This window comes from Bos grunniens, chromosome 23 (genome assembly GCF_055505025.1).
Source record: "Bos grunniens cultivar Pamir isolate PY7600 chromosome 23, Bosgru_T2T1.0, whole genome shotgun sequence".
NCBI lineage: Eukaryota > Metazoa > Chordata > Mammalia > Artiodactyla > Bovidae > Bos > Bos grunniens.
Genome location: NC_141187.1, coordinates 21,507,184 through 21,534,843, shown reverse-complemented (window position 1 = coordinate 21,534,843; position 27,660 = coordinate 21,507,184). Strand labels below are relative to the sequence as shown.

Here is a 27,660-nt window from a genome sequence, read left to right as displayed (position 1 = left end):
AGCCTGCCAGGCTCTTTTTCCCATGGGATCCTCCAGGCAAGAAAACTGGAGTGGGTTGCCATTACCAAGCGGCATAATCTTGAGCAAATTATTCAGCTTTTCTTGTTCTAGTTATTTAATGTGAAAATAGTAGCCATGAGCATAAAGTGTTAAAATTGGAGCATGAACATGTTGAGTCTAAGAGGCTTGACTTGCACAGACTCCTATTTAATGCATGACCACAAGTTGATGTAAATTTTTGCTGACATGCCTCATAGGTACATATATCTTGCTTCTCTACAAACACAGTGTATTCCTTTACTCTTTTTTAAAAACAGGGGCAGGGTTCTCATGAAAGGTTTATGTCTTGTTGTGCTGAGGGCGAGGGGGCTCGGTACTTTGGTATCTATGTGCCCTCTGATGTCATTCGTTCTGCAATTAAAGAGACAGACATATCCTCTTAGGAAAAGTAAATGAACACATTCATTCAAACTAGGGTGTCAGTGACTTTTTTGAGCACTTTCAGTTCAGTCAGTTCAGTCGCTCAGTTGTGTCCGACTCTTTGTGACCCCCATGGACTGCAGCACACCAGGCCTCCCTGTCCATCACCAACTCCCGGAGTTCACCCAAACTCATGTCCATTGAGTTGGTGATGCCATCCAACCATCTCATCCTCTGTTGTCCCCTTCTCCTCCCACCTTCAATCTCTCCCAACATCAGGGTCTTTTCAAATGAGTCAGCCCTTCGCATCAGGTGGCCAAAGTATTGGAGTTTCAGCTTCAACATCAGTCCTTCCAATGAACATTCTCCTTTAGGATGGACTGGTTGGATCTCCTTGCAGTCCAAGGGACTCTCAAGAGTCTTCTCCAACACCACAGTTCAAAAGCATCAATTCTTCAGTGCTCAGCTTTCTTCACAGTCCAACTCTCACATCCATACATGACTACTGGAAAAACCATAGCCTTAACTAGATGGACCTTCGTTGGCAAAGTAATGTCTCTGTTTTTTAATATGCTGTCTAACTTGATCATAACTTTTCTTCCAAGGAGTAAGCATCTTTTAATTTCATGGCTTCAGTAACCATCTGCAGTGATTTTGGAGCCCCCCTCAAAAATAAAGTCTGTCACTGTTTCCACTGTTTACCCTTCTATTTCCCATGAAGTGATGGGACCAGATGCCATGATCTTAGTTTTCTGAATGTTGAGCTTTAAGCCAACTTTTTCACTCTCCTCTTTCACTTTCATCAAAAGGCTCTTTAGTTCTTCTTTGCTTTCTGCTATAAGTATGGTGTCATCTGCATATCTGAGGTTATTGATATTTCTCCTGGCAATCTTGATTCCAGCTGGTGCTTCTTCCAGCCCAATGTTTCTCATGATGTACTCTGCATAGAAGTTAAATAAGCAGGGTGACGATATACAGACTTGACATACTCCTTTCCCTGTTTGGAACCAGTCTGTTGTTCCATGTCCAGTTCTAACTGTTGCTTCCTGACCCGCATACAGATTTCTCAAGAGGCAGGTCAGGTGTTCCCATCTCTTGAAGAATTTTCCACAGTTTGTGGTGATCCACACAGTCAAAGGCTTTGGCATGGTCAATAAAGAAGAAATAGATGTTTTTTTCTGGAACTCTCTTGCTTTTTTGATAATCCAACAGATGTTGGCAATTTGACCTCTGGTTCCTCTGCCTTTTCTAAAATGAGCTTAAACATCTGGAAATTCACAATTCACGTATTGCTGAAGCCTGGCTTTGAGAATTTTGAGCATTACTTTACTAGCGTGTGAGGTGAGCGCAATTGTGCGGTAGTTTGAGCATTCTTTGGCAATGTCTTTCTTAGAGATTAGAATGAAAACTGACCATTTCCAGTCCTGTGGCCACTGCTGAGTTTTCCAAATTTGCTGACATATTGAGTGCAGCACTTTCACAGCATCATCTTTTAGGATTTGAAATAGTTCAACTGGAATTCCATCACCTCCACTAGCTTTGTTTGTAGCGATGCTTCCTAAGGTCCAACTAACTTCGCATTCCAGGATGTCTGGCTCTAGGTGAGTGATCATACCATCCTGATTAGCTGGGTTGTGAAGATCTGTTTTGTATATAGTTCTTCTGTGTATTCTTGCCACCTCTTCTTAATATCTTCTGCTTCTGTTAGGTCCATACCATTTCTGTCCTTCATTGAGCCCATCTTTGCATGAAATGTTCCCTTGGTATCTCTAATTTTCTTGAAGAGACCCCAAGTCTATCCCATTATAATGTTTTCCTCTTTCTTTGCACTGATTACTGAGGAAGGCTTTCCGAGCACTTTGGTTTGGTGCAAGCATGAACTGGAAGAAGCAATAGGGTACCGGGTATGGAAGGATGTGAGCCATGGCTGGGGTGTGTCCCCAGGGTGAACAACTCAGAAAGTAGAGGAACGGCTTCTCCACAACAATGTCATTGAATTCACAGTTTTGCATAAGGCCACTCATGTGGGCTTCCCTGGTGACTCAGTGGTAAAGAATCCACTTGCCAATGCAGGAGATGGGGGTTGGATCTGTGAGTTGGGAAGATCCCCTGGAGAAGAAAATGACAACCCATTCCATTATTTTTGCCTGGCATATCCCATGGACAAAGGAACCTATAGTCCATGGAGTCACAAAAGTCCATGGGATCACAAAAGAATCGAATATGACTTAGTGACTAAACAAACGAGAACACCTTATGAAACCACAATCTACCCAATCTAAACATATGTCTTTGCAATTTTCAAAATATTGTTCTCTTTCAAATTATCGTTCTCTTTCTAAAGATTTTTGGCGGGGAATACCCATAGTTACATAGATTGTGTTTGAGCAGAGATGTGCTCACAGGATGTCAAGGCCTTCAAAGTTCTGGACTGGCTACATGGTCTTAATAGCTGTGAAAATAATCTAGGAACCTAGAAGGATGGTGCAAAAGATGTAAAGCATCAACCTCTCTCCCATGCCCAGCTGGTTCTAGTCTTGCTGAATTCCACCACTGCAGTACAGAAAACCAGAGGAAATGTGGGGAGGGGGGCCTCTTACAGCACCCCACTCCCCAGCAAGCCACAGAGAATCTCATAGAAGCTCCAGTTCAATGGCAGATGAAAACCTGGGCTCAGGCATATCAGGACAAATATCCATAAGAATTAACAAGTGTGAAATTGCCCTAGCATTTTCTAGAGTTATTGTAAATCTCCTGTGCACGGTCAGTTAAGTGAATAAAATCCAAAAAGGCGAACAGACATGAAAAAAATGCAAAATATAGTTAAATTTTGTTGATGAGGATGATCTAGTCCTCATAGTCTCTGGGTTCTCAGTGCAAATGTCAGTTTTTAATCTTCAGAGGCCCACAGACAGTGGAAATTGTTGTTTTGCTTTAAAGAAGGTCTTTTGGAACAAAGACTTTATTTAAATAAAGTCTTGAAAATAATTTCTTTATCATTTGCCTCTTCCTCATAAGATAAAATTTTAAAAAAATCTGGTCATAAGGGTTCCTCTATTATTTAGGGATAAGCAGACATTTACTATAAAAATGTGGTATTAGGACTGGTTCACACCTGCAGCGTTTTGGGTAAAGAGACTTTGGATTAAGCAGATTATATTTTCCATGAAAACCTTTCAGACTTTTTGTTTGTACTTTAGCCCAGTTTTGCTTGATGACATTCCTGTGCTTAATTGCGTAAGAGTATCAGGTTAATTCTTCCTAATAAGACACTTAACGATACAGTTCTTAGGCATATAACATAACACTCTTCTATGCTGTTGACCAAGATGCCAATTAAGCAAGTAACTAGCAAAAGAAAAGACAAAGACAGCATAGAATTTTAAAAATATTCAGGTTAGAGTTTTATGATGACAGTATGTACCTTTAAAACGGATAAAGATTTTTCCAGGTGGTCTTAATAAAGAATGGTTCCGTCGAGAAATGTAGCTGGGATAGCTAACTATTCATTTAGAGGAAAAGGAAAGGAAAGCCCTTGTTGTTGTTTAGTCGCAAAGTCATGTCCGACTCTTTCGTGACCCCATGGATTGTAGCCCACCAGGCTCCTCTGTCCATGGGATTTCCCAGGCAAGAATCCTAGAGTGGGTCACCATTTCCTCCTCATGGGGATCTTCCTGACCCAGGAATTGTACCCTTGTCTTCCACTTGGCAGGCGGATTCTTTACCACTGAGCCACCTGGGAAGCCCCAAAGCCCTATTTTATACCAAAACCTAAAATAACTTCAGGAAGGTTGAAGATGTAAATGTGTATAACAAACAAACAAACGAACTTGCCTAAAGAAGTGTGAGAAGTAAATATAAGAGGATATTTTTTTTTACCATATTTGCATAGAAAAAATTTTTTAACGTGACCCCAGGTTTAAAATCCATAATGGAAGAGATTGACAGATGTGATTCCATGAATGTTTTAAACTTTTGTGCTGAACAGGACAACATAAAAAGTTATGAGACCACAGACAAATGATGGGCAAATGTTTATAACATGAGTGACAAAGAGCTGATATCCATGCTATGATGAGCTCCTAAAAGCAGCTGTTAAGATAAAAGTGAACATTTCAATAGAAACACTTGATATAAAGACTTAAATAGTCAAACCAGAAAAATACATATAAATGGCCAATGAACATCTGAAAAAATGTTTTATTTTATTAATAATCAAAAGCCTAGAAATTAAAACAATTAGAGTAAAATTTGCCAATTAGTTTGGCAAGCATTATAACCATGTTGGGGCCAGTGTGACGAAACAGGCATTTCTACACTGTACCAGGGACTATAACTGGGTACAAATGAGAAGGCTCATTTGGCCATGTCTATCAAAACTCAAAATAATCTGGAATGAAGGATGAACAAGAAAAAGGTTAATAGAAGGGACGTTTAAGACAGATTATAGGAGTCTAAATAACAAATTTACCATGATAATGTGTTTGCTTTTCATCTGTACATAATGTGAAGGTGTTTTAGTTTTGAATTGGCATGGTATTTGCAGGATAGGCAGAATGCCAGGCAACTGGTTTTATTTCTAGAAAAATCATTTGAGGAAATATAATTGTAAAATAGGCTTTTACTTACTAGGAAATTGTGATGAAAATACTGTTAATACGGTTAGGGAAACTTATAGAATGAGTATTTTTTGGTAGATTTGAAACAAGGTTTATCAATGTGAGCACTGAATGAGAAGTCAGATATTGTTTTACTCATTTAAAAACAGATCACACAAGAACAGTTTGTAAAATCTTTAATCTGACCTTTCACCCTTGAAGACCCCACAAAGCCTGTTCTGTAGGTTCTTCCCAGTAGGCCTGATGAATTGTGTTTTCACTCTTGAAGAGTTAGGTTTCCTTGGATACAAAATGACATTCACATTTGTTAGGAACATAGCTTTGAAACATACATTCTTCTTTTTCTTGTACAAAGAGAGCTTAACTGAGCTACATGTGAAAACAGCACAGTCATCTCTAACAGCCATCTTCAAATTGGTCATCAGTGGTCTGACCAACATCATCTCGGTTGTTTGGGGTATGGTTAATCTTTAGTTCCAGGTCCATTTGTTTCCATTTCCTCGCAGCCAGTTACTGAAACTGTGGCAGCTCGTGTCCTGGGTACAGTCTGGTCATCATGTAGTTAACTTCTCCCACCCCGTGTTTTAATATCTATGAGACAGCTCACAGGATATGGCTCTGAATATTATCTATAGACCTTGAGAAAGAACTAAAGGTCTTTGCCTATGCTTAATGACTGTATTATTATTATTATTTAGTCTCCTTTGACTCTTTTTCTTTGTTTCAGCATTTCTCTCTTTTATGATTATTCTTTGACTAAAGTTTTCCACAGACAAAAGGCAGGCAGAGAACATGCAGGGCAAGGACCATAGGGTCCTGCTCCGTTTCACAGGGAGCTCAGCTCGGTGTTCTGTTTTGACCTAGATGGGTGGATGGGGAGGAACGGAAATGGGTTTCAGGAGGGAGGGGATATATGTGTACATATGGCTGAGTCACTTCGTTGTACAGCAGAAATTAACACAACATTGTAAAGCAATTACACTCAAATTTTAGAAAAACCATGGCCCAAGCAATAAAATGAACCGGGCCCAGAGTCTAAGAGAAATATGAGGTTCTTTAGGGAGAGAAATTTAAGGAAATCAAAGATACAGTCTTTTTATTTAGAATTTAGGTTTACTCTTCTCATTTTATACAAGTGTGAAGCCAAAATAATTCCCACTTAATCGCCAAAATAATCAAAGACATACATATGAAAGCTTTTTGTAAATTAGAAAGAATTATCCTTACTTCTTCTTATGTAACTATCCCCTCCCTTGAGTGTTATTCAGGTACTTTTTTTCAAGTAAACAGTTCAAGAGGAAGCTCAAGTTTTCTGGGCTTTACTGATTGTCAGTAGGCAAAATCAAGCGGGAGAAGATGGCAAATAATGACCGGGGGATTCCAGGAGGGCTGGGTCCCCATTGCTAAGCTTAAGTCTTGGCTGCAAGAAAGAGCTTGGCACCTCCTCTGGAATGCCATTAATCATGTTTTAAGGGCTTGGTGGTAACTTGTGCGCTACTGAACCATGAGTGACAGGAGAAAATCTTCAGTTACGGGGGGTTGGAATAGATCCAACCCTTGAGGCTGGCAGTCAGGCTTTTTACAGCAGAATAGAGCTAGACTTGTCTATGAGAAATAAACTAGAAGTATTGGGTGATGAGAACAACAAGTCATTCTCTATCTCTTTGCCAATGCAGGCAATGTAGGAGACTCGGGTTCGATCCCAGTGTTTGGAACATGCCCTGGAGGAGGAAATGGCAACCCACTGCAGTAGTCTTGCCTGGAAAATTCCATGGACAGAGGAGCCTGGTGGGCTACAGTCCATGGGGTCACATAGAGTCTGACAAGACTGAGCACTCTCGCAACTCTTTTAAGATGTAAAGTGGAGACAAATGAATTAAGAAAAACAAAACACCAGAATCCATGTAAGGAGGGAGCAGACAGCTGAGCTATGATGACAGCATCAGCAACAGGAGAAATGCTCTCTGGTCGAAGTTCCAGAGAACTACACAGGGACTTGTAAAAAAAATGTTTCTTAATTTTTGAAGGAACAAGGATCAGGGAAGAAATAGGGTCTTAAGCTGGACTCTGAAAGGAGATCCATTCAGTGAGCCATCGGAAATTTAAATAGGGACGTTGGAGGAGAGAAACTCAAGCGATGCAGCAGCTATTTTCAAAAGTAGATCTGATCATGGTTCTTGGAGTTTCCCCAAGGGGGTGGAGCTACGATGAGCAAACTCCCTGCCTAGGAAATTGGGGGGAGCGACTGGACAAATTAAAGCTTTGCAGATTGGTGAAGTGTCCCAAGGGAAAGGCCAGCTTAGCTAAGTAGGTTCTTTTATCTCTTCCAGCCTTGGGAGTTCTTAAAACACCCCACTGCTATTCTCATCCTAAGAACTTAATTATAAGTAGATTCTCAGCTGACCTTAAAAGATGTTCAGGAATGATAATAACTAGAGAAAATAGGACTGCTGCTACTGCTGCTGCTAAAGTCACTTCAGTCGTGTCCGACTCTGTGTGACCCCATAGACAGCAGCCCACTAGGCTCCTCTGTCCCTGGGATTCTCCAGGCAAGATTACTGGAGTGGGTTGCCATTTCCTTCTCCAATGCATGAAAGTGAAGTCGCTCAGTCGTGCCCGACTCTTAGCGACCCCATGGACTGCAGCCTACCTAGAGTCCAGTAAAAAAAAAAATTAATCTCTCCAAGCTCAGATTCAGTTACTGATAGGCACTAATGTAAAGAATAACTACATAAATGGTATATACATAGAAACTGTGAAATGCGCATATAATAATGAAATCTGAATGAGAACAGTTCTGAGTGCATCTTATTTTCTTGCTTACTTTAGGGAAGAGGAAACTGAGTCCAGCAAGAGTTCTTTTTAGCTTGCACAAATTCTAGCAGAAAAAGGACAAAGTTGAGGTTAGGGTCTAATTCATCTAGGTTTTTTCCGACCAAGTTCATTAAATATTAACATACTAAAAACATGCTAATATATAAAATATGTGTTTAAATTGTACTGGGGAGACAACACAGACACTCACTGAAATTTTAAATATCTTTATAGTCCTTCCAGAAGAAGTTAGTCTAGCTCAAAAAAAATGACCAAACCACCAAATATTTTTCCAAGTGTGACGCATTGATTATCTTTTTTGTTTCCCGCCTATATTTCCACCTGGCTTCTCTACTGTATCTGCCTATTGAAAAACACGAAGACATTCTCAAAGGCAAATGGCTCAGGGATTCCTATACAAAGGCAGATCCCAATGAAAACATGACCGAAAACTCATAAAAAAAGAATAAAATGAAAACAAGGTTTGGCAAGTTCTCACCTGTTAACCAGTTCTATTTGAATCATAATTTTTTTCATATCCCAGTTAGAGATCTGCTCTTCCCGTGTGTGTGTGTGTGCACGCGCGTGCACAGGCGCATATGTGTGCATGCACATGAGTTCAAGGCAGAGAGGAGGATGACGATTCTACTGGGAATTCTTTTATTTAGAGAGGGAGAAACACAATCCCATAAACACTGATGCCAGGAAAGCCGCCCGAGTTCAGTTCTGCCTAAGAATAGATTATTACTAAAAATTCTGGAAACTGTAGGTGAGAGCAGTCCCAGTTCAGCACCACTGTTCATAAGGAGACAGCTGTTGACATAAATAAATGAAATCTGATCCATAAATATATAACTGGAAGACTGAGAAGACAATGGGCAGCTGTCTCCAGAAGCATAATAGCAAATGCTAATGATTGTTCTCCAAAAACTGAAGGACAAGGATTATCAGGAATGAATTCAGTTGAATGAATTCAAGGAAGTGAAGGGGGTCCCACTATGGCCAAGCCTTCGCATGGATGCCAGGGCCGACACAGCTGTAGGTCAGGTATCACTGACCCCCAGCGAGGTGTGATGTAAACAAACACACACGCTGATGACAACAACAGCTCCTCATCTGTGGCAAGGACACGTGGATTCTGAGAACTTGTCTTTTTTTTTAAATAATCAAGACACTTCCAACTGAGAAGGAAGTGCTGAAAATACCATAGGGCTTGCCTCTAGTGAGGGCAAATTTAAGTAGGATTTAAGATTACGCCTCCTCAACACATGGAGAAGGAAATGGCAACCCACTCCAGTACTCTTGCCTGGGAAAATCCCACAGACAGAGGAGCTTGGTGGGCTATAGTCCATGGGATCGCAAAAGAGTCACACACGACTTAGCGACTAAACAACAACTCCTCAACACACACACACACACAATTAAACATCTTTAGAATTAGTTAACTCAGTTATTGTAAACAAGTATTTTTACTTCCTTGAAGCTTAAATCCCTCCATTGATACCGTGCTGGGCATCAGGAGTACCAGGAGTACCTTTTATTTGATTAGTTAATTTGACTCAGATTGAAGTCAAATTCTGAAATAATCCAACAAGTTACTATGGAAACTGGTGGTGAGATTGAAATGCTAGTTGTGCTAATATTAGCACCTATCAATCATTGAGGCTCACCATCTGCTGGGCATTGCTCTAGGTTTTCTATATGCAATTACTCATTCAAATCTCTAAAGAATCTCTGAATTTTATTCAACTTTCCCCATTTTATAGATGAGCAAACTGAGGCATAGAAAGACTAAGAAAGTGTCAAAGGGCATCCAGTTAATAAATGTCAAAGCCGGGATCTGAATCCTAGGCAGGCTAACCACAGAGCCTGTTTTGACCCATGCACCTTGAGATATCCATATCTACGATTACTTGTCGAATATAGGATGCCCAGTTAAATTTTTAAAAATTTTTATTTATTTTTGGCTGTTGCAAGTCTTAGTTGCAGCACACAAAATCTTGAGTTGCGGGATGTGGGATCTAGTTCCCTGACTAGGGATCACACCTGGGCCCTTGCATTGGGAGTGTGGCGTCTTAACCACTGGACCACCAGGGAAGTCCCTTAGTTAAATTTGAATTTCGAAAAAACAACAGTCATCCTGGACAATGAATAGTGTCCTAAATATTGTGTGGCCCATACCTAATACTAAAAAATTATTCCCTATTTATCTGTAAGTCTTCCAACCCTACCCCAGAGGAAGCTGAGTGTACCAAGGAAGCAAAGAAACCATTTTGGTAAGTTGAAACTTTGGTCTCACACTTCAAAAGGAGAATTCAGATAACAGTATTAGCCTCAATTGTGGTTGTTCAGTCGCTCAGTTGTATCTGACTCTTTGAGACCCCATGAACTGCAGCAGGCCAGGCTTCCCCATCCTTCAATATCTCCCAGAGTTTGCTCAAACTCTTGTCCATTGAGTCGGTAATGCCATCCAACCATCTCATCCTCTGACACCCTCTTCTCCTCCTGCCCTCAATCTTTCCCAGCATCAAGATCTTTTCCAATGAGTCTGGTCTTTGCATCAGCTTCAGCTTCAGTCTTTCCAAATAGCCTTGGAATAGAACCTTTTTTTCTTCTCCTAGAAGTAGTTTAGAAAAACAGCTCTCAGAGCTGTCTAGGGGTCAGCCTCACTTGGGAAGCTTTAATAACACACATGGCAGACCCTGGTCTGTGTAAGATTTAGTAGATTTATGGTGGAATGGGGGTGCCTGTATTTTCAAATTGGCCCTGAAGTGTTTCTTTTTCTCCTTCTCAATGCCTCCCTCTCCTTTTCATAGTCTGGCTATTCATGATTGGCCTCTGGACCAGTGACTGGGAATCCCTGGTCTGAAATCCTGATTAAAGTTTCAGTTTACCATTTCTAACAAGTCCAAGGAGACAGAAAGCCCATGTTCCACCCTCCAGTTGGGGAAGAAGAGAGAATAAACAGGCCAAAAGGATAAGAGAGTTTCCTCACAACACTTGGAACTAATAACCCAGGCCTCCTCACGTTGGGTTTGCAGCCTCAGGCCTGGGTGCCATATGCGAGAAAGAGATTTTTCAGAAAGAGAGAGAGAGAGAAATGGAGAGAAAGAGCCATGTGAGTGCCAAGCCTCCCACATGGAAGCAGGCCCTGGCACAAGAGAACAAGAGGAGATCATGTTAAAAATCATCCCTGGAAGTGGAGAAAAAGTGGGAAAGGAGCTAGAAAGAGCACCAGCTCCCTCTGCAATGTGACTTCACTTCAGGAAGGTACTGGAAAATTGGCTTAGCAGGATGTGGTAAATTGGAACTTAGGATCAGGGTTTCAGTTTAGCACGATGTGGCAGTTCACCAACAAATAAGCAATAACAACATATGTATAAGTAAAAACAAATAGAAAATATCCAAAGGACATAGGAAAAGGAGTTCTGTTTCACAAAACTGTTCAGCTATTTTACATCTATATGAAATTTCATTATGTATGAGTGTGTATATACACATAATACAGATATAGATAGAAACGTTTTATTATGTATGTGTGTATCTATGTTTACATCCATATTTTTCTTTCTTTCTTTTTTTTAGTTGCTCAGTATGTCCAACTTCTTGCAATCCTCATAGACAGTAGGCCACTTGGCTCCTCTGTCCATGGAATTCCCCAGGCAAGAATACTGGAGTGCGTAGACATTCCTTTCTCCAGGGGATCTTCCCGACCTAGGGATCAAACCTGGGTCTCCTGAATTGCAAGTAGATTCTTTACCATCTAAGCCACTGGTGAAGCCCCAATATAAATATGCGTGCATGCTGCTGCTGCTGCGACTAAGTTGCTTCAGTCGTGTCCGACTCTGTGCAAGCCTACGGATCATAGCCTGCCAGGCTCCTCAGTCCATGGGATTCTCCAGGCAAGAATACTGGCATGGGTTGCCATGCCATCCTCCAGGGGATATGCCTGACCCAGGGATCGAACCCACGTCTCTTACGTCTCCTGCATTGGCAGGCGGGTTCTTTACCACTAGCGCCACCTGGGGAGCCCCATGTACATATACTCATGTTATAAAATATGTCTATTTTTATGGAGTCATTTAAAAAAATTTTTTTAATTTCATTTTAAATTAAAATTTAATTTTATTTATTTTTTACAAATTGAATTAAAAATTTATTATTGGAATAATTGCTTTACATTGTTGTATTAGTTTGTAATATACAACAACATGAATCAGTTATATATATATACACACACATACACACACACATATATTCCCTTCCTCTTGAGCCTCCCTCTCATCCCCTCCATCCTACCCCTCCGGGTCATCACAGAGCACCAGGTTGAGCTCCCTGTGCTAGACAACAGCTTCCTACTAGCTATCTATTTTACGCATGATGGTGTATATGCATAGTGTATATCTGAAAAAACAACCACCCCAGAGACAAAAACCTATCACTTTCAGAAAGCAAAAAGCATGAGTCAGAGGGACCAGGACTCAGAGCAGGTAGGTTTTGGGAAGCAAGATGGAGAAGAATGATCCGGAGTCCGGATTGCTGCCCAAAGAAAGTTAAAGCAGTCTATTTAGAGGGAATCTTGGCAGGCAGGGGATGGGGGCATGTGAGCACCATTCACTAAGGGGAGCAGGTAAATACAAAAGGGGTGTGTGTCCCATGGCTTATTTTTCATGCTGCCCTAGAAAGCCCTAGAAAGACTCTCTACTAACATATAGGCCATATCGGTGGCAGTAGTTGCACTGTCTTCAATGTCTTTTTTTCTTTTTTTAATCAATATTTTAAGAAACATTTATTTATTTATTTATTTGGCTGCATTGGGTCTTAGTTGCAGAATTCAAATCTTTGATTTTCAATGTGGCACGCAGGATCTTTAGTAGTGGCATGTGGGATCTTAGTTCCTTGACCAGGGATCAAGCCCTGGGCCCCTTCTGTTGGGAGTGTGAAGTCTTGGTCACTGGGAAGCCAAGGAAGTCCCTTAATTGTATTTTTTTTTAACTGAAGTATAGCTGATTTATAATGTTGTATTAATTTCTGCTGAATAAGAAAGTGATTTAGGGATTATACTTATATATACATTCTCTCTTCTTTTCCATTATGCTTTGTCACAGGACAATGAATATAGCTCTCTGTGCTATGCAACGCAGGAGACCCCGGTTTAATTCATGGGTGGGAAAGATCCCCTGGAGAAGGGATAGGCTATTCACTCCAGTACTCTTGGACTTCCCTGGTGGCTCAGATGGTTAAAGAATCTGCCTGCAATGCAGGGGACCTGGGCTTGATCCCTTGGTTGGGAAGATTCCCCTGGAGGAGAGCATGGCAACCCACTCCAGTATTCTTGCCTGGAGAATCCCCGTGGACAGAGGAGCCTGGCAGCTACAGTCCATGAGGTCGCAGAGTTGGACAGGACTAAGTGACCAAGCACACACAGCACAGCCCTGTGCTATACAGTAGGACTTTGTTGTTTATCCACTATCTATATAAAAGCTTACATCTGCTAACTCCAACCTCCTCTTCCATCCCTCCCCAACTGTTCTATTTTCATGTAGATCACAGAGCAAAGTACAGGGCAGTGCTGTTGGGATGACAAAGCGTGCATGAAGTTCAAAGGGCACCCAGAGAGGAAGGTAAGTGCTGGACTGATCTTCTGTGCTGCTGACTCCAGGCACTGATTCCAATGCTGGGGAATCAGCTCTTCATCTTTTCCCATGGAGCTGTAAAGGGCATTTTATCGCCATGACTGTGGGCTGAGTTGTGTCTAAATTATTCTGAGATAACCATGAACTGGAGGACAATTTGTTGCTAACCGCATGAACTATGAAGAAGGAAATCTGATTGGTGCATGACTGTTTTAATGCTAAAACACTCTGATTCTATCTTAATATTAGTGTTTCTAGGGTCCTTGGTTATTTGAGTGTTTGTCTTTACTGAGATGAAAAGAAAACCTCAGTGAAATATAAAAGGCTGGATGTTAAATGCGCTCAGTTGCAAAGTGAAGCAAGTCAAGATTTGCTCCCCACCCCCACCCCCACCAATGCACTTTAAAATTTTGGTTTGAATGACTTGTCTTCATGTCTCATCCTTGCATGGCACACACGTCTAGTCACAGACTGTGACTCCAGCTGTTTGTGTCCTGTCCAGGACCATGAGGGACCAGCAGAAGATGAGATTTCTTCCTCTCTGGCTCTTCTCCTTCCTCACGATCACCGAGGGCCGAGATGGCTTCCTAGAGGTTAGCTGGTGTATGTCCTGTTTTCCTTTCTGTCTTTTTGCCACTTTGAGTTCCCATCACTCTCTAGGCAACTGAAATGACATAATTTCATAGACTTGGAATCAGAAGTGCTGGGTTCTTGTCTCAACATTACCTGCCTTAGTTGTGTGGCCTTAGACGAGTCATTTTATCTCCTGGAGCTTAGATGACTTGACAGCAAAACCAGCATCTTGGACTAAGCCATCCTGGAGATCACATCTAACTCAGCACATCCTCTCCTATGGCCTCTTTGATGGAGAAAAAGCATATAAATCCACATTAATTAACATTAGCAATCCTTGGACTCTTTCCTATTCTCACTTTCTTTTTTTTCCAATAGTCATTTTAAAAATAAGAAGTCATCTATTTTTAAAATTTACTTATTTGGCCATGTCAGGTTTTAATTGCAGCTCACAGGCTTAGCTGCCAGGCTGCAGGCGGGATCTTAAATCTTCAAGCAGGGATGGAACCTGTGTTCCCCACATTAGAAGATGGCTTTGTAACTGCTGGACTACCAGGGAAGTTCCCATTTTTTTAAATTGAAGTAATAATTTACATATTTTAGTTTAGCTAACATAGTTAATTTACAATTGTGTTAGATTCAGGTATACAGCAAAGTGATTGAGTTGTTTAGTTGCTAAGTCATCTCCAACTCTTTTGTGACTTGATGGACTAGCCCGCCAGGTTCCTCTGTCCATGGGATTTCCCAGGCAAGAATATTGTGACCCGATAGACTGTAGCCCACCAGGCTCCTCTGTCCATGGGATTTCCCAGGCAAGAATACTGGAGTGGGTTGACATTTCCTTCTGCAGGAGTTCTTCCCAATCCAGGGATCGAACCCATGGCTCTTGCATTGCAGGCAGATTCTTTACCACTGAGGCACCAGGAAAGCCCAATATATACACATATGTGTTCTTTTTCAGACTCTTTTCCATTATAGGTGATTATAAGACATCGAGTATAGTTCCCTGTCCTGTACAGCCCTTGCCACAGCCCAGAAAGATCCACAGGACCTGCCTCCCCAGAGATACTCTCTGACCTCACTTCTGCCCCCTCCCCCACAGCACATAGCTACTCTGGCCTTCACGTGCCAGGCATGTTCTTATCCCGTGGCCTTTGCACGTGCTGTTCCCTCCTCTTGGAAAGTTCTTTCTTGGAGATCCTCACTTTCCCACCTCCTTCAGATCTGTGCTCAAAAGGTGTCTCAGCCATGTCTTGTCTTGTACCCACTCACCATCTCGCTAGGTTTTAGATACATAATTTTAATTTATCTGGGAAATCCAACAACATGAAATACAGCATGTTGTATGAAACAGCTTTATGAAATACAACATGACAAACCCTTGCTGTAATTCTTTTTTTTTTTTTCTTTTTAACAGAGGGATGAAGGCATCAAAACAAAACAAGAACTCATTGTGAATAAGGAAAAGCCTCTAGGTAAGACTCTTAGACTGGAAGCATACACTGGAACCAGGAGTGATAGTAAAGGTATTAGTCACCCAATCATGTCTGACTCTTTTAGACCCAAGGACTGTAGCCTACCAGGCTCCTCCGTCTATGGAATTCTGCAGGCAAGAATATTGAAGTGGGTAGCCATTCCCTTCTCCAGGGGTTCTTCCTGACCCAGGGATCAAACCCAGGCTTCCTGCACTACAGTCAGATTCTTTACCCTCTGAGTCACAGGAGAGCAGGGTTTAAGTCCTAGGAGTGCTTCTGATGGATTGTATGATCTTGGGCATGTCGTTATATACCTCAAATCTGTAGAATGATAATAATAGTAATTCCTTGTGAGGATGAAATAATATAATAGAGGCATAGTATCCTACCCCGTGCCCAGCCAGTAACTGCCCATATTCCTCCTTTCCTTCCTCATCTTGATCCCAATAATGTAATTAAAGGCACAGACTTCAATCTAGAAATGAGTCGTGGTCTGAAATTTGATTTGTAAGTGTGGTGTCTCAAGCATTGTGTATATTTCCCCATGGAAGCAATACACACAGATGGTTGTTAGATTCCTGGGTCAGACCACTAAAGCTTTATTATGGTGCAGTAAATCTTTCACCCCAATCCATCTGGGCCTCCCTCGTAGCTCAGTCAGTAAAGAATCTGCCTGCAGTGCAGGAGACCCGGGTTTGATTCCTGGGTTGGGAAGATCCCTTAGAGAAGGAAATGGCAACCCACTCCAGTATTCTTGCCTGGAGAATCCCATGGACAGAGGAGCCTGGCGGGCTACAGTCCATGGGGTCGCAAAAGTCAGACACTATTTAGCGACTGAACGATGACAGTAAATTTGCCACCCGACAATATATTCACAGGGCCATAGACCTTCCCACATTGTAGCAAGGCCATAATTCTTTGGGAAAATGAAATCAGAATTTCAACTTGGAATGCTGTAAAATGGTAAATGCACACATACACATTGAACTGCTGCAAATGCCAGGCACTATTTTAGGTGTGTTAGATGAATTAAATTCCCACACGGATCCTATCAGTTAGGTTCAATCACCATCTTTATTTTAGAGAGTGTGAAACTGACACAGCCCAGGGAGGGGCGGGGGCGGGTGGAGGCTTGATTGAACCCCAGTCCGTGTGGTTCCAGAACAAGAAGCATTAACCCCTGACAGTGTGGCCAGGGTCAGCCTTTCCGCAGTTTCCCACCTCTTACCTGTCTGAGCCATGGGAGTGGATATCTCCTTAGCCCTCATCACTGGGGGTAATTCCCAAGGCTGGGATAGAGTTTCTGGCCTGAAGGAGGCAGGGGAGAGGTGAGTAGGTGGCAACCGTGACAGACAGGAGTCTCCTGTTAATGTCCCAGGACAGGCTGCAACCTCTGGATTTCCTTCCAAGAAGCCTAGGGATTTTCCTCTGTGTGTGTTCAGTCACTTCAGTCATGTCCCACTCTTTGCCATCCTGTGGACCATAGCCCACCAGGCACCTCTGTCCATGGGATTCTCCAGGCAAGAACACTGGAATGGGTTGTCATGCCCTCCTTGCCTAGGGATTGATTCAGCTGCTTTTCTTCCCTATAAATCTTCCAACTCCCCAGGGCAGTTTCATAGGAGCCCTCTCCATCTCATCTGTGCCCGGAGAAAGCAGGGTGGTGTCCTGAGAAATCTACAGGATTCTTAGAGGTTTCTTTGTCAATGGCAATGAAATGAAACTCGGGGGAAAAAGATACTCATCTTTTGCCTCTTTGTCTCTGAAGTCCTTGACATTCTCAGTCTGGGGTCCACAGAGGACCTTGGGAGGATATTAAGACCCCATGGAATTTGATACCAAATTTCATGTGAATGTGTCTAAGTAAATTCTGGGTGGGGTTCCTCTTCTCTCCCAGTGCAAAGCACCTAATGGCCTCTCCTTAAGGAAACGAGAAGTGCTGCTCAGAAACGATAAGGTGGAGGTGAGAGTGCGTTAAGGTTCAAGTAAGGTTTGCTTTGTTTTTTACTTTGGCATTTCATCTCAGTATCAAACTCAGCTAACTAGTGGAACATTTGTGCATAAGAGGGAAAGGCTCTTTGGAGAGGAAAGAGGGGACTGGGGGTTTTATTTATTTATTTTTTAAAGATTTTTCTGGTGTGAATCATTTTTAAAGTCTTTATTGAATTTGCAATATTACTTCTTTTATTTAATTTCAAATTTATTTTTATTAATTGAAGGATGACTACTTTACAGAATTGTGTTGGTTTCTGTGAAACATCAACATGAATCAGCCATAGGTATACATATTATTGCTTTTTTTTTGGTTTTCTGGCCTGAAGGCATGTGGGATCTCAGCTCCCTGACCAGGGATTGAAACCACGCCTCCTGCATTGGAAAGCGAAGTCTTAACCACTGGACCGCCAGAGAAGTCTGAACTGGGGGTTTAGTATCAGAGACGCTTTCAGAAGACCTGAACTGAGGGAGCAGGAGGGGAGAGTGACTAAGACTTCCTCACCTCTTTTCCCTTCAGTCTTGACCCTGAAGCTTGACTCTAGATGTGACCTGAGAAGTAGGGACAATCAGGACATCGGAGCTGAGCTGGATTGGAGAGCACGGAGCAGCTAATCTGGCAGAAGTCAGAGAAGAGATGTGTCTTGGGCCTGTGTGGGCGGTCTGCATGCTTTACTCTGGAGGTTTATTTTCAGTCCATGACTGGATGAGCGGAAGTGAATACCAAGCAGCGTCCACGAGCCCCACGCTGAACCTGACCTCTCTTCTGCCCTCACTTGCTCTGCAGTATCTCCCTCCCAGCCCGAGAAAGGATGCCTCTGACTGTCTCTCTTTTTCCTAGGCTCAATCCAGGAATATGAGCTGCTGCTTCAGGTGCACTATCGAAATTCCAAGGAGAAAAGAGAGCTGAAGGAATTTCTGAAGTTCCGTGCGCTTTCCTCATTTTTCTTACCTGAGCCAGTGAAGATAATCAGAGCAAAGGCCACCACGTGTGAGTCCATCTCTGTTGACTGGGACTAGAAATGGGGAATATGATGCCTGAGTCGGTAGAGCTTAGGCTATCCTGTGGAATCCGTCACCCCTACAATAGCTATGACTGAAAAGAATGTTGTTGCTATTGTTTAGTTGCTAAGTTGTGTCCAACTCTTTGTGACCCATGGATGTCACCTGCCAGGCTCCTCTGTCCATGGAATTCTCCAGGCAAGAATACTGGAGTGTGTTGCCATTTCCTTCTTCAGGGGATCTTTCCGACCCAGGGATGGAACTCGCATCTCCTGCTTGGCAGGAGGATTCTTTACCACTGAGCCATCTGGGAAGCCCCACTAACAACCACCACAGTGGGGTTAGGAGAAATTAAGAAATTTTATAAAACAAAAGTTCTCAGGGTGTGATACCCAGACTGGTGGTAGCAGCAACAGAGAATGTAAAAAAAATGCAAATCCCAGACTTTGCCTCCTAAACTTTGAAATGAGACCCCTCCCAGAAGATTCTGTTGCATGATCAAGTTAGAGAACCACTTCCTGGGCACAGTTGTGTGTAATTTCACAACAGTGTCTGGTGACTTGGCCCCAGGGTTTTGTTTTTGTTTTTGGGTTTTTTTTTTTTGGTCTGTTAAAAAGGAAGGATTTTTGGTGGGAGTTTTAGGTCAAATAGAAACATTCAGGATTGGTTAATAGAATTTTTCCTTATGACTCTCAACAGAAAGGTCCCTCTGTCTTTGCCATATGGCTAACAGGGACTTTGGGGGAGTGATGCTAGGCTGATGAGAGCCTCCAATAAGACAGTGGACAAATACCTTCTAGAATCCTTCAAATAACTCTCAGGTTGACAAACCTTCTTCTGCTTCTTTCTCCATTCAAAGGGTATCAATGAACATACATCCTTCTTTTGGATGCTAGTAGCTCAAATGGTAAAGAATCTGTCTGAAATATGGGAGACCTGGGTTTGATCCCTGGGTTGAGAAGATTCCCCTGGGGAAGGGAACAGCTACTCACTCCAGTATTCTTGCCTGGAGAATTCCATGGACAGAGGAACCTGCAGGCTACAGTCTATGGGGTTGAGAAGAGTCAGACATGACTGAGAGACTAACCCTTTCACTTTCACTTTCCAAGATATTTGATTGTTGTCTGCTGGATTTCTGATCCAACCTCAGTATCTATTGAGCAGGATGTTTCCTTAACTTTAAACATGCTTGTTTCCATTTTGGTTTCATTCTTCTAGCTTTTGGAGAGAGATACCTCTAGCTTTTGATTCAGATTCGGTGTCAAAGCCAAGGATGAGAACTCAGCTATAGCCCGTTTATGAAAAAGGCCCGGTAAGACCAAGCTCTGTTTTTCCTGCAGACTGTGGCTACCAGAACAGGGCCCTGCACTGTGCCTGTGAAGACAGCTACTCCTGGTTTCCTCCCCAGTGCCTCGATCCCCAGAACTGCTCCCTTCTCAAGGCAGGATCACCCCAGACCTGTGACTGTCATTCCAGCAACCTCACCCAGAGCGTCTATTTCTGTGAGAGAACAAGTAAGCATCTACGGATACCCAGAGGGGAGCCAGGGCGTTTCCTGCCTCCACCTGTGACAGAGAGAAAAAGGACTCTTAGCTCTGCACCCCGATGTTTCTCTTTGCCTTCCAAAGGAGAGCTAGTGTTTACAGGGAGATGGAAAGGCAGAGATGACATGCCATGTTAGGCTTGGCTGGACACACTGAGAAAGTTGGAAGTGCAGAAAATTCAGATATGCAAGTTGGTGTTTGGGTGCCAGTTTATCCTGGAGGTACATCTAGTTCACCTCAACAATTCTATGATTCTTCTGAAATTTAGGGAGATTCCTTGGGAACAGCCTGAGTAAATAATGTTTTCTTTCCACTTCTTGGGCCAACATCAATTTCCAGAAAATAAAAATTCAGAGGGGTAAAACAGGGAGGGTTATCTAGTAATTATAGTGAAAGAAATGCTCTAAATTGCCAACAAATACATGTACTGGATGAATTGCCAAAACTAAACGGAAGTTGAAAGTCTAGCTTAGGAAACCAGTGGATGCTGAGGGAGCTACTGCCAGCTTAGGTTGATGTTCAGTGTATGATAAGGTGACCCAGATGATATGGGCCCCCAACAGACTGAATAACTTTAGGAAATGTCCCCAGTGACTAGTCCAGTTGTCTTGAAGCCCCAGAGTTTGGTAAAGTGGAGCAGAGAGTAAAGGAGGACCTGAAATAGCCCAGCTTCCCTGGGTATCCTGTGGTCCCTTTCTCAGGACCACAGCAATTCAGGTTAAAGTGATGCTTATTTATTTACTTTTTTATTTTTAAAACTGTATTGAAATACAGTCGATCTACAATGTTGTGTTTAATTTCTGCTATACAGCAAAGAGATTCAGATACACACACACACACATACACACACACACACACACACGTATGCATCTGTGCATGCCAAGTTGCTTCAGTTGTGTTTGACTCTTTGCAGCCCAATGGACTGTAGCCCGCCAGTCTCCTCTGTCCATGGGATTCTCCAGGCAAGAATACTGGAGTGGGTTGCTATGCCCTCCTCCAGGGGATCTTCCCAACCCAAAGAGTGAAGCCATGTTTCTTATGTCTCCTGCATTGGCAGGAGTGTTCTTTACCACTAGCACCACCTGGGAAGTCCATATACATATGTATATGTATATATACATGTATTCTTTCAATATTCTTTTCCATTATGGTTTATCAAAGGATATTGGATATAGTTCCCCGTGCTATACAGTAGGACCTATTGATTATCTATCCTATATATCATACTTTGCATCTATTAATCCCAAATGACCAATCCTTTCCTCCCCAAATAACATGTAATTATTAAGCACCATCTTTATACCCAGATCTGGAGCAAATTCTGGGAGGTCACTATAAGGCATTTCTCTTGCTGTTGATGCATTAGCAAGCTGCTTGGGTAGGCCAGATTGTTAACACATGTAAAAAGACAATGTCATATTTTCAATAGATTTTGATGGAATCCTACTCTTTGAAAAGTGGTCCATTTCTGATCCATCTTTGGAGGAATACAAGCATGAATCAGAAAGGGATTACATTCACAAGAGTCTTTCCCAAATAGAGTAGGAATGTATATACATGAGGTGTGTTCACAGATAGATGTGTAGATGAAAAGGCTGGAAGGGAGGTATGGATAAAGTACTGTAGGAATTTAAAGGAGGGAAAGATTCTTTTCATATGGGACCTAGGGAAGGCCTTGCAAAAGAGGTGCATTTAACCAAGTCCTGAATGAAAGACACAGGATTTGTCCATCCAGAGGTAAGGAATAGCCTGTCCCAGAGCAGAAAGGCACCAGTGATAGGTAAGCAAGGGTTAAGTTGGAATTAGCAAATAGTGATTTTTTAAAAAGTTTTCTTTTTAATAGGGACAACGTTTAAGCTCAGTGCCTAAATTGAGATATACTTCATTGCTAGTGGCTGTTGTTTGTAACCACATATGAGTGCTTACTTGCTTACCTGCTTATAAGGTCATCCCCTTCATCAGCTTTACCATTGCAAAGGGGCTTATGTAACTCAATGAAGTCATGACCCATGCTACTGGAGGAGGAAATAGCACCCCACTCCAGTAAAGGAGGAAGGGAAAAATATACCCATCTGAAGCAGAGTTCCAAGGAAGAGCAAGGAGAGATAAGAAAGCCTTCTTAAGTGAACAATGCAAAGAAATAGAGAGAAACAATAGAATGGGAAAGATGGGATTGCTTCAAGAAAATTAGAGATACTAAGGGAACATTTCATGCAAAGATGGATACCATAAAGGACAGAAACACTATGGACCTAACAGAAGCAGAGGTGGTAAGAATACAGAGAAGAACTATACCAAAAAGGTCTTAATGACCCAGATAACCATGATGGTGTAATCACTCACCTAGAGCCAGACATCCTGGAGTGTGAAGTCAAGTGGGACTTAAGTACCATCACTACGAACAAAGTTAGTGGAGGTGATAGAATTGCAGCTGAGCTATGTCAAATCCTAAAAGATGATGTTGTTAAAGTGCTACACTCTACATGCCAGCAAATTTGGAAAGTTTAGCAGTGGTTGGAGGACTGGAAAAGGTCAGTTTTCATTCCAATCCCAAAGAAAGGCAATGCCAAAGAATGTTCAAACTACTCTACTATACAATTGCGCTCAGTTCACTTGCAAGCAAAGTAATGCTCAAAATCCTTCAATCTAAGTTTCAGAAGTATGTGAATGGAGAACTTCCAGCTGGAAGTACAAGCTGGATTTTAAAAAGGCAAAGGAACCAGAGATCAAATTGCCAACATCTGTTAGATCATAGAAAAAGCAAGGGAATTCAGAAAAGCATCTACTTCATTGACTACACTAACCCCTTTGACTGTGTGGATCACAGTACACTGTGGAAAATTCTTAAAGGGATGAGAACACTAGACCACCTTACCTGTCTCCTGAGAAACCTGTATGCAGGTCAAGAATCAACAGCTAGAACAGGACATGAAACAATGGGCTGGTTCAAAATTGGGAAAGGAGCATGTCAAGTCTGTATATTGTCACCATGCTTATTTAACTTTTATTCAGAGTTTATCACATGAAATGCAGGGCTGGATGAGTTACCAGCTGGAATCAAGATTGCCAGGAGAAATATCAACAACCTCAGATATGTAGATGATGCCCTCTTATGGCAGAGAGTGAAGAGGAACTAAACAGTCTCTTGATAAAGGTGAAAGAGGAGAGTGGAAAAGCTAGCTTGAAACTCAGCATTCAAAAAACTAAGTTCATGGCATCTGGTCCCATCACTTTATGGCAAATAGAAAGGGAAAAAGTGGAAACAATGAGAGACTTTATTTTCTTGGGCTCCAAAATCACTGTGGATGGGTGACTGCAGCCATGATATTAAAAGATGCTTGCTCCTTGGAAGGAAAGCTATGACAAACTTAGACAGTGTGTTAAAAACTAAAGACATCTCTTTGCTGACAAAGGCCCATAGAGTCAAAGCTAAGTTTTTTCTAGTTGTCATGTACCGATGTGTGATTTGGACCGTAAAGAAGGCTGAGCACCAAAGAATTGAAGCTTTCAAATTGTGTTGCTGGAGGAAACTCTTGAGAGTCCTTTGGACTGCAAGAAGTTCAAACTAATCAATCCTAAGGAATCAACCTTGAACTTTCATTGGACTGATGCTGAAGCTGAAGCTGTAATACTTTGGCCACCTGATGCAAAGAGCTGTCTCATTGGAAAAGTCCCTGAAGCTGAGAAAGATTGAAGGCAAAAGGAGAAGGAGCAGCAGAGGATGAGATGGATAGATAGCACAACTGACTCACTGAACACGAATCTGAGCAAGTTCTAGGAGATAGTGAAGGCCAAGGAAGTCTGAAGTGCTGCAGTCCTTGGAATATCAGAGAGTCAACCATGACTTAGCCACTGAACAACAACAAAAGGTAGTCTTGATTACTGCAATTTCCCATTATGTTCCAAAACCACAAAAGAGAATTATTTTTCTTCCTGTGTTACTTACTTTAGGGGAACATTCATCATAAAAAGAAATTGACCAAAAAAATAAAAATAAAAAAAATTGAAGTACCACTGTCAAATAGATAGGCTGAATTAGACCTTTGTAATTTTATGCTATATCCAGTGAGTAATTTTTATCTCTGTAAATTTCTTATTTTCCATAGAGGTTTGGGGTACTTTCAAAATTAATGAGAAATTTACAGAAGACCTTTTGGACTCATCTTCTGCCGTGTACGCCAAATATACCACTGGAATTGAAATGCAGGTAAGTATTTTCCTCATTACATAAGAACTTGTTGGTTAAACATAACTTCAGATGTTTTCTAATTCAACATGTTTATTTAACACATATTCTTTATTCATTTTTCAATTAGTTCTTACCCAGCAGTTAATCACTCTGCCCACAAGGAATATATTTTAAACATATTCTTTCAAGGAGTGTTAAGCAGCTGACCTCTTCTCATTCCTTTAGTGCTTGGTTTTGCTCATTCATTAGGGTATTATTAAATCAAGCCTTATTATTTTCTGATTTTTATTTGTCTAAAGAAAGTTTTCATGATCTGAGTGCAATTGTTAACATTTGGGATTTTTTTTTTCCTTAAAGAAGCCTCTCTTGTTAGAGGCTAAAGCGAGTACTCTCCAGAATTCTGGACTTCATACTGAAGTCACATAAAACTACCTCTGTCTAGGCTGGTGGTTCACGTGTGGTCGTAACTGAAGACATGCACAAATACTTCACAAGTAGATTCAGTTTAGAAATAAATGGCTTATTTAGGGGAAGGAAAAGATAGGTTTGGGGTGAATTTATTATACTATCTGGCACCAAATTCATCCTCTAATCTAAGCAATTGCTTCTACGTTCTTTATTAGCCACCTCAAGATTAAACTGTATGTGTGTGCACAGGCGTGTGGGTGTCCATTCTCTGCTGTCATTTTAATAGTATTTCTGTAACACACAATTACCTCCTGCCAAGTCTCTTTCCTTTGCTCAGGGCTTCAGTTGGTTTATTTATTGTCTGCATCCATTTTTTTGCTCAAATGTCTTTCTTGTATGGGGACAAAGATCAACACATTGCCCTTTGCTCTCTTTGTAAAGCTAAAGGAAGCATACAAAGGAATCCAAGGTTTTGAATCCGTTCGAGTCATCCAGTTTCGGTAAGTACCACAGTGGTCTTAGAAGGGCCTCCCCAGAGCCAAGAAGGATGTCTCATGCTGTTTCCAAGTGACCACGACAGAAAATAGGTCAGAACTGGTCTTTGACGTAGGATTCTTACTAAAGCTGGATAAAAGTCTGTGATGCTTGCAAAAGTCTGAAGAAGAAGGCCTATATTCTCACTTAAATGTTTTTGCAAGCATAAATATTAAATGTCATTCTCAAAACTATGGATCAGAAACTAGAATCAGAAACCCAGATGGCAGAGTAGAGCTTGGAAAGAAGCAGGAAGGCATGAATAGGAAGGGGCAAGGAGTGGAGATGAGGCTCGTGGATTGTGAAGGAATGGGTTTGCTCCTGAGCAGAGAGGGTGTAATGTTGTATAACTGCGAGCCAGAAGGGGCTCCTTGGGTAAAATATTAAATTTTTTGTGTAGATATCATTTATGTACCATGCTTCAAAGCCCAGTAGTCATTGTCTACAGCAAATAGAGAGGTATTTAGTAAATTATCCTTTTGTTGATACTTTAATTCAAAAGCTATTTGGTTAGTTATCCATGTGTGTATTGATTACCAGCTATTTATAGTCTGTTAGAGGAAGTAATGACTTAGAGGTCAGAGAATTTAGCTTCTTATATTTTTTTTTCACAGTTAAAGAGTAGTTATAGGAAATTTTCAATAACATTTGTTACAAATATACTGTTTTGAACATTATCCTTTAAGTCTTCTCATGTACTTACAAAAAGGATCACATGTATAATATTCTTTAAAATTTAGTTCTAGGAAAAACTCTGCTTCCTTTTTCTTATATCAAGGTCTATATAATTCATGTAACTTCTGCTTCTGACTATGTCGTTATTAAATTCATAGACAAAATTGAAAATCAGTCAACAGTTTTGTATTCAATATTCACATTTTTCTTTTCCTTGGTCCTGGTTTTCTATTTATATTTCTAATTTATGTTCCATCAAATTATCTATTTATCTTACAAATTGTCCTCAATAATTCATAGACAAAATCACAGTAAAAGTGGACTTGTCTATAAAATGCAACTATTTTGGTCTTGCTCTTTACATATATGACCTAAAGTAAATCTTAATCTCTCACTTTCTCTATTTATCTGTCAGACAGAACTATTAATAGCTATGGAATCTGACTAAGCTCAATTACATAAAATGAAATAATAGGCAGAAAAATACTTTTCAAACACTACAGAAGAGCCATATCAATGAAACGACATTGTGACCATTACAACCTAAAAAGGTATTTGGGTTTATTTATTGTGAGTTCAGTGTAGCTCAATGTTAGTTCAATGAAGTGATTAAGAATTTGACCTTTGGAATAATCTTTGTTTAAATCTAAAAAAAAGAAAAGAAAAAAAAATTGAGCTTCAGAGAGCCAAAGGTTCTTATCCATCAACTAATAACTTTTAAGAAATATTACTTTATTTGGCTACACCAGGTCTAGTGTGGCCCACAGGATCTTTTTAGCTGTGGCATGGAAACTCTTTGTTGCAGCATATGGGATCTAGTTCCCCAACCAGGGACCAAACGCCAGGCCCCCTACACTGGGAGGCTGGAGTCTTAGCCATCGGACCATCAGGGAAGTCCCCATCAATTAATAATTAATGACCTGACCCAACTTCTCTTTAAGACTTTGTTCCCTTATCTATAAAATGAGAATAACCCTAAAGCCTAACCCTCATTGAATCGCAGGATTAAATTAATATATATTATCTCACTGGCTTTCATAACGTCAAATACCGTCTGTATGCAGGTGGGTTCTAAACATGTTACGTGACTTCAGCCTCTCCCTTAAATTCCAAACTCAAATATCCAATGCCTATTAACATCTCCAGTTGATTTTCTAGTAGACATGTCAAATGTAACATGTCCAAAATGGGGGTCCTCCATCTCCCCCCATCATAACCTTTCACATTCTTTTCCTGCCATCTTCCCCATCTCAGTTCCAGAGATGCTGTTCTCCTAGGACCCAGGGTCCTAAGATCTAGAACCCAGATCTTACAGCTCTCCGTGCTTATTCTAGGGACTTTTTCTGGCTGTGTCATGTCTTAGTTATAGCACATGGGATCTTTCACTGCAGCACACGGATTCTCAAGCTGTGGCACGTGGGCTCCATTGCTCCACAGCATGTGGGATCTTAGTTCTCTGACCAGGGATGGAAACTGCATCCCCTGCATTGCAGGGTGGGCTCTTAATCCCTGGACCACCAGGGAAGTTCCAATATGCTTTTAAAAAGATCTATATGAAGAAACTTTATTTTGAAATTTTTATAGGATATAGTTGATTTACAATGTTGTCTTAGTTTCAAGTATACAACCAAGTGAATTAGTTCTACATATACATTTATCCACCCTTTTTTAGATTATTTTCCCGTATAGGTGATTACAGTGTATAGAGTAGACTTCCCTGTGCTATACAGTAGGTGCTTATTAGTTACTTATTTTATATATCAGTTCAGTTCAGTCACA

At 41.3% G+C, this 27,660-nt stretch overlaps 1 protein-coding gene across 10 annotated transcripts in view; it reads left to right on the top strand.

Moving 5' to 3' along the window:
* The window catches only part of ADGRF1 (adhesion G protein-coupled receptor F1), a 97,232-nt gene that overhangs the window by 53,771 nt on the left and 15,801 nt on the right, over positions 1-27,660 (top strand). For 5 of the 10 annotated variants that reach the window (XR_015153277.1, XM_086372034.1, XM_086372032.1 and 2 more), the window contains 7 exons: positions 13,400-13,477; positions 13,992-14,082; positions 15,480-15,537; positions 18,371-18,520; positions 19,872-20,045; positions 24,182-24,282; positions 25,114-25,172. Coding sequence is in view for 7 of the 10 variants with exons in the window: in XM_086372034.1 (XP_086228160.1) it covers positions 13,996-14,082; positions 15,480-15,537; positions 18,371-18,520; positions 19,872-20,045; positions 24,182-24,282; positions 25,114-25,172 (629 nt within the window). In the remaining 3 variants the exon portion in view is untranslated. Of the gene's footprint in view, positions 1-13,399; positions 13,478-13,953; positions 14,083-15,479; positions 15,538-18,370; positions 18,521-19,871; positions 20,046-24,181; positions 24,283-25,113; positions 25,173-27,660 lie in introns of all 10 variants that reach the window. The other 5 variants (XR_015153276.1, XR_015153275.1, XM_086372029.1 and 2 more) reach the window with 1 other exon arrangement.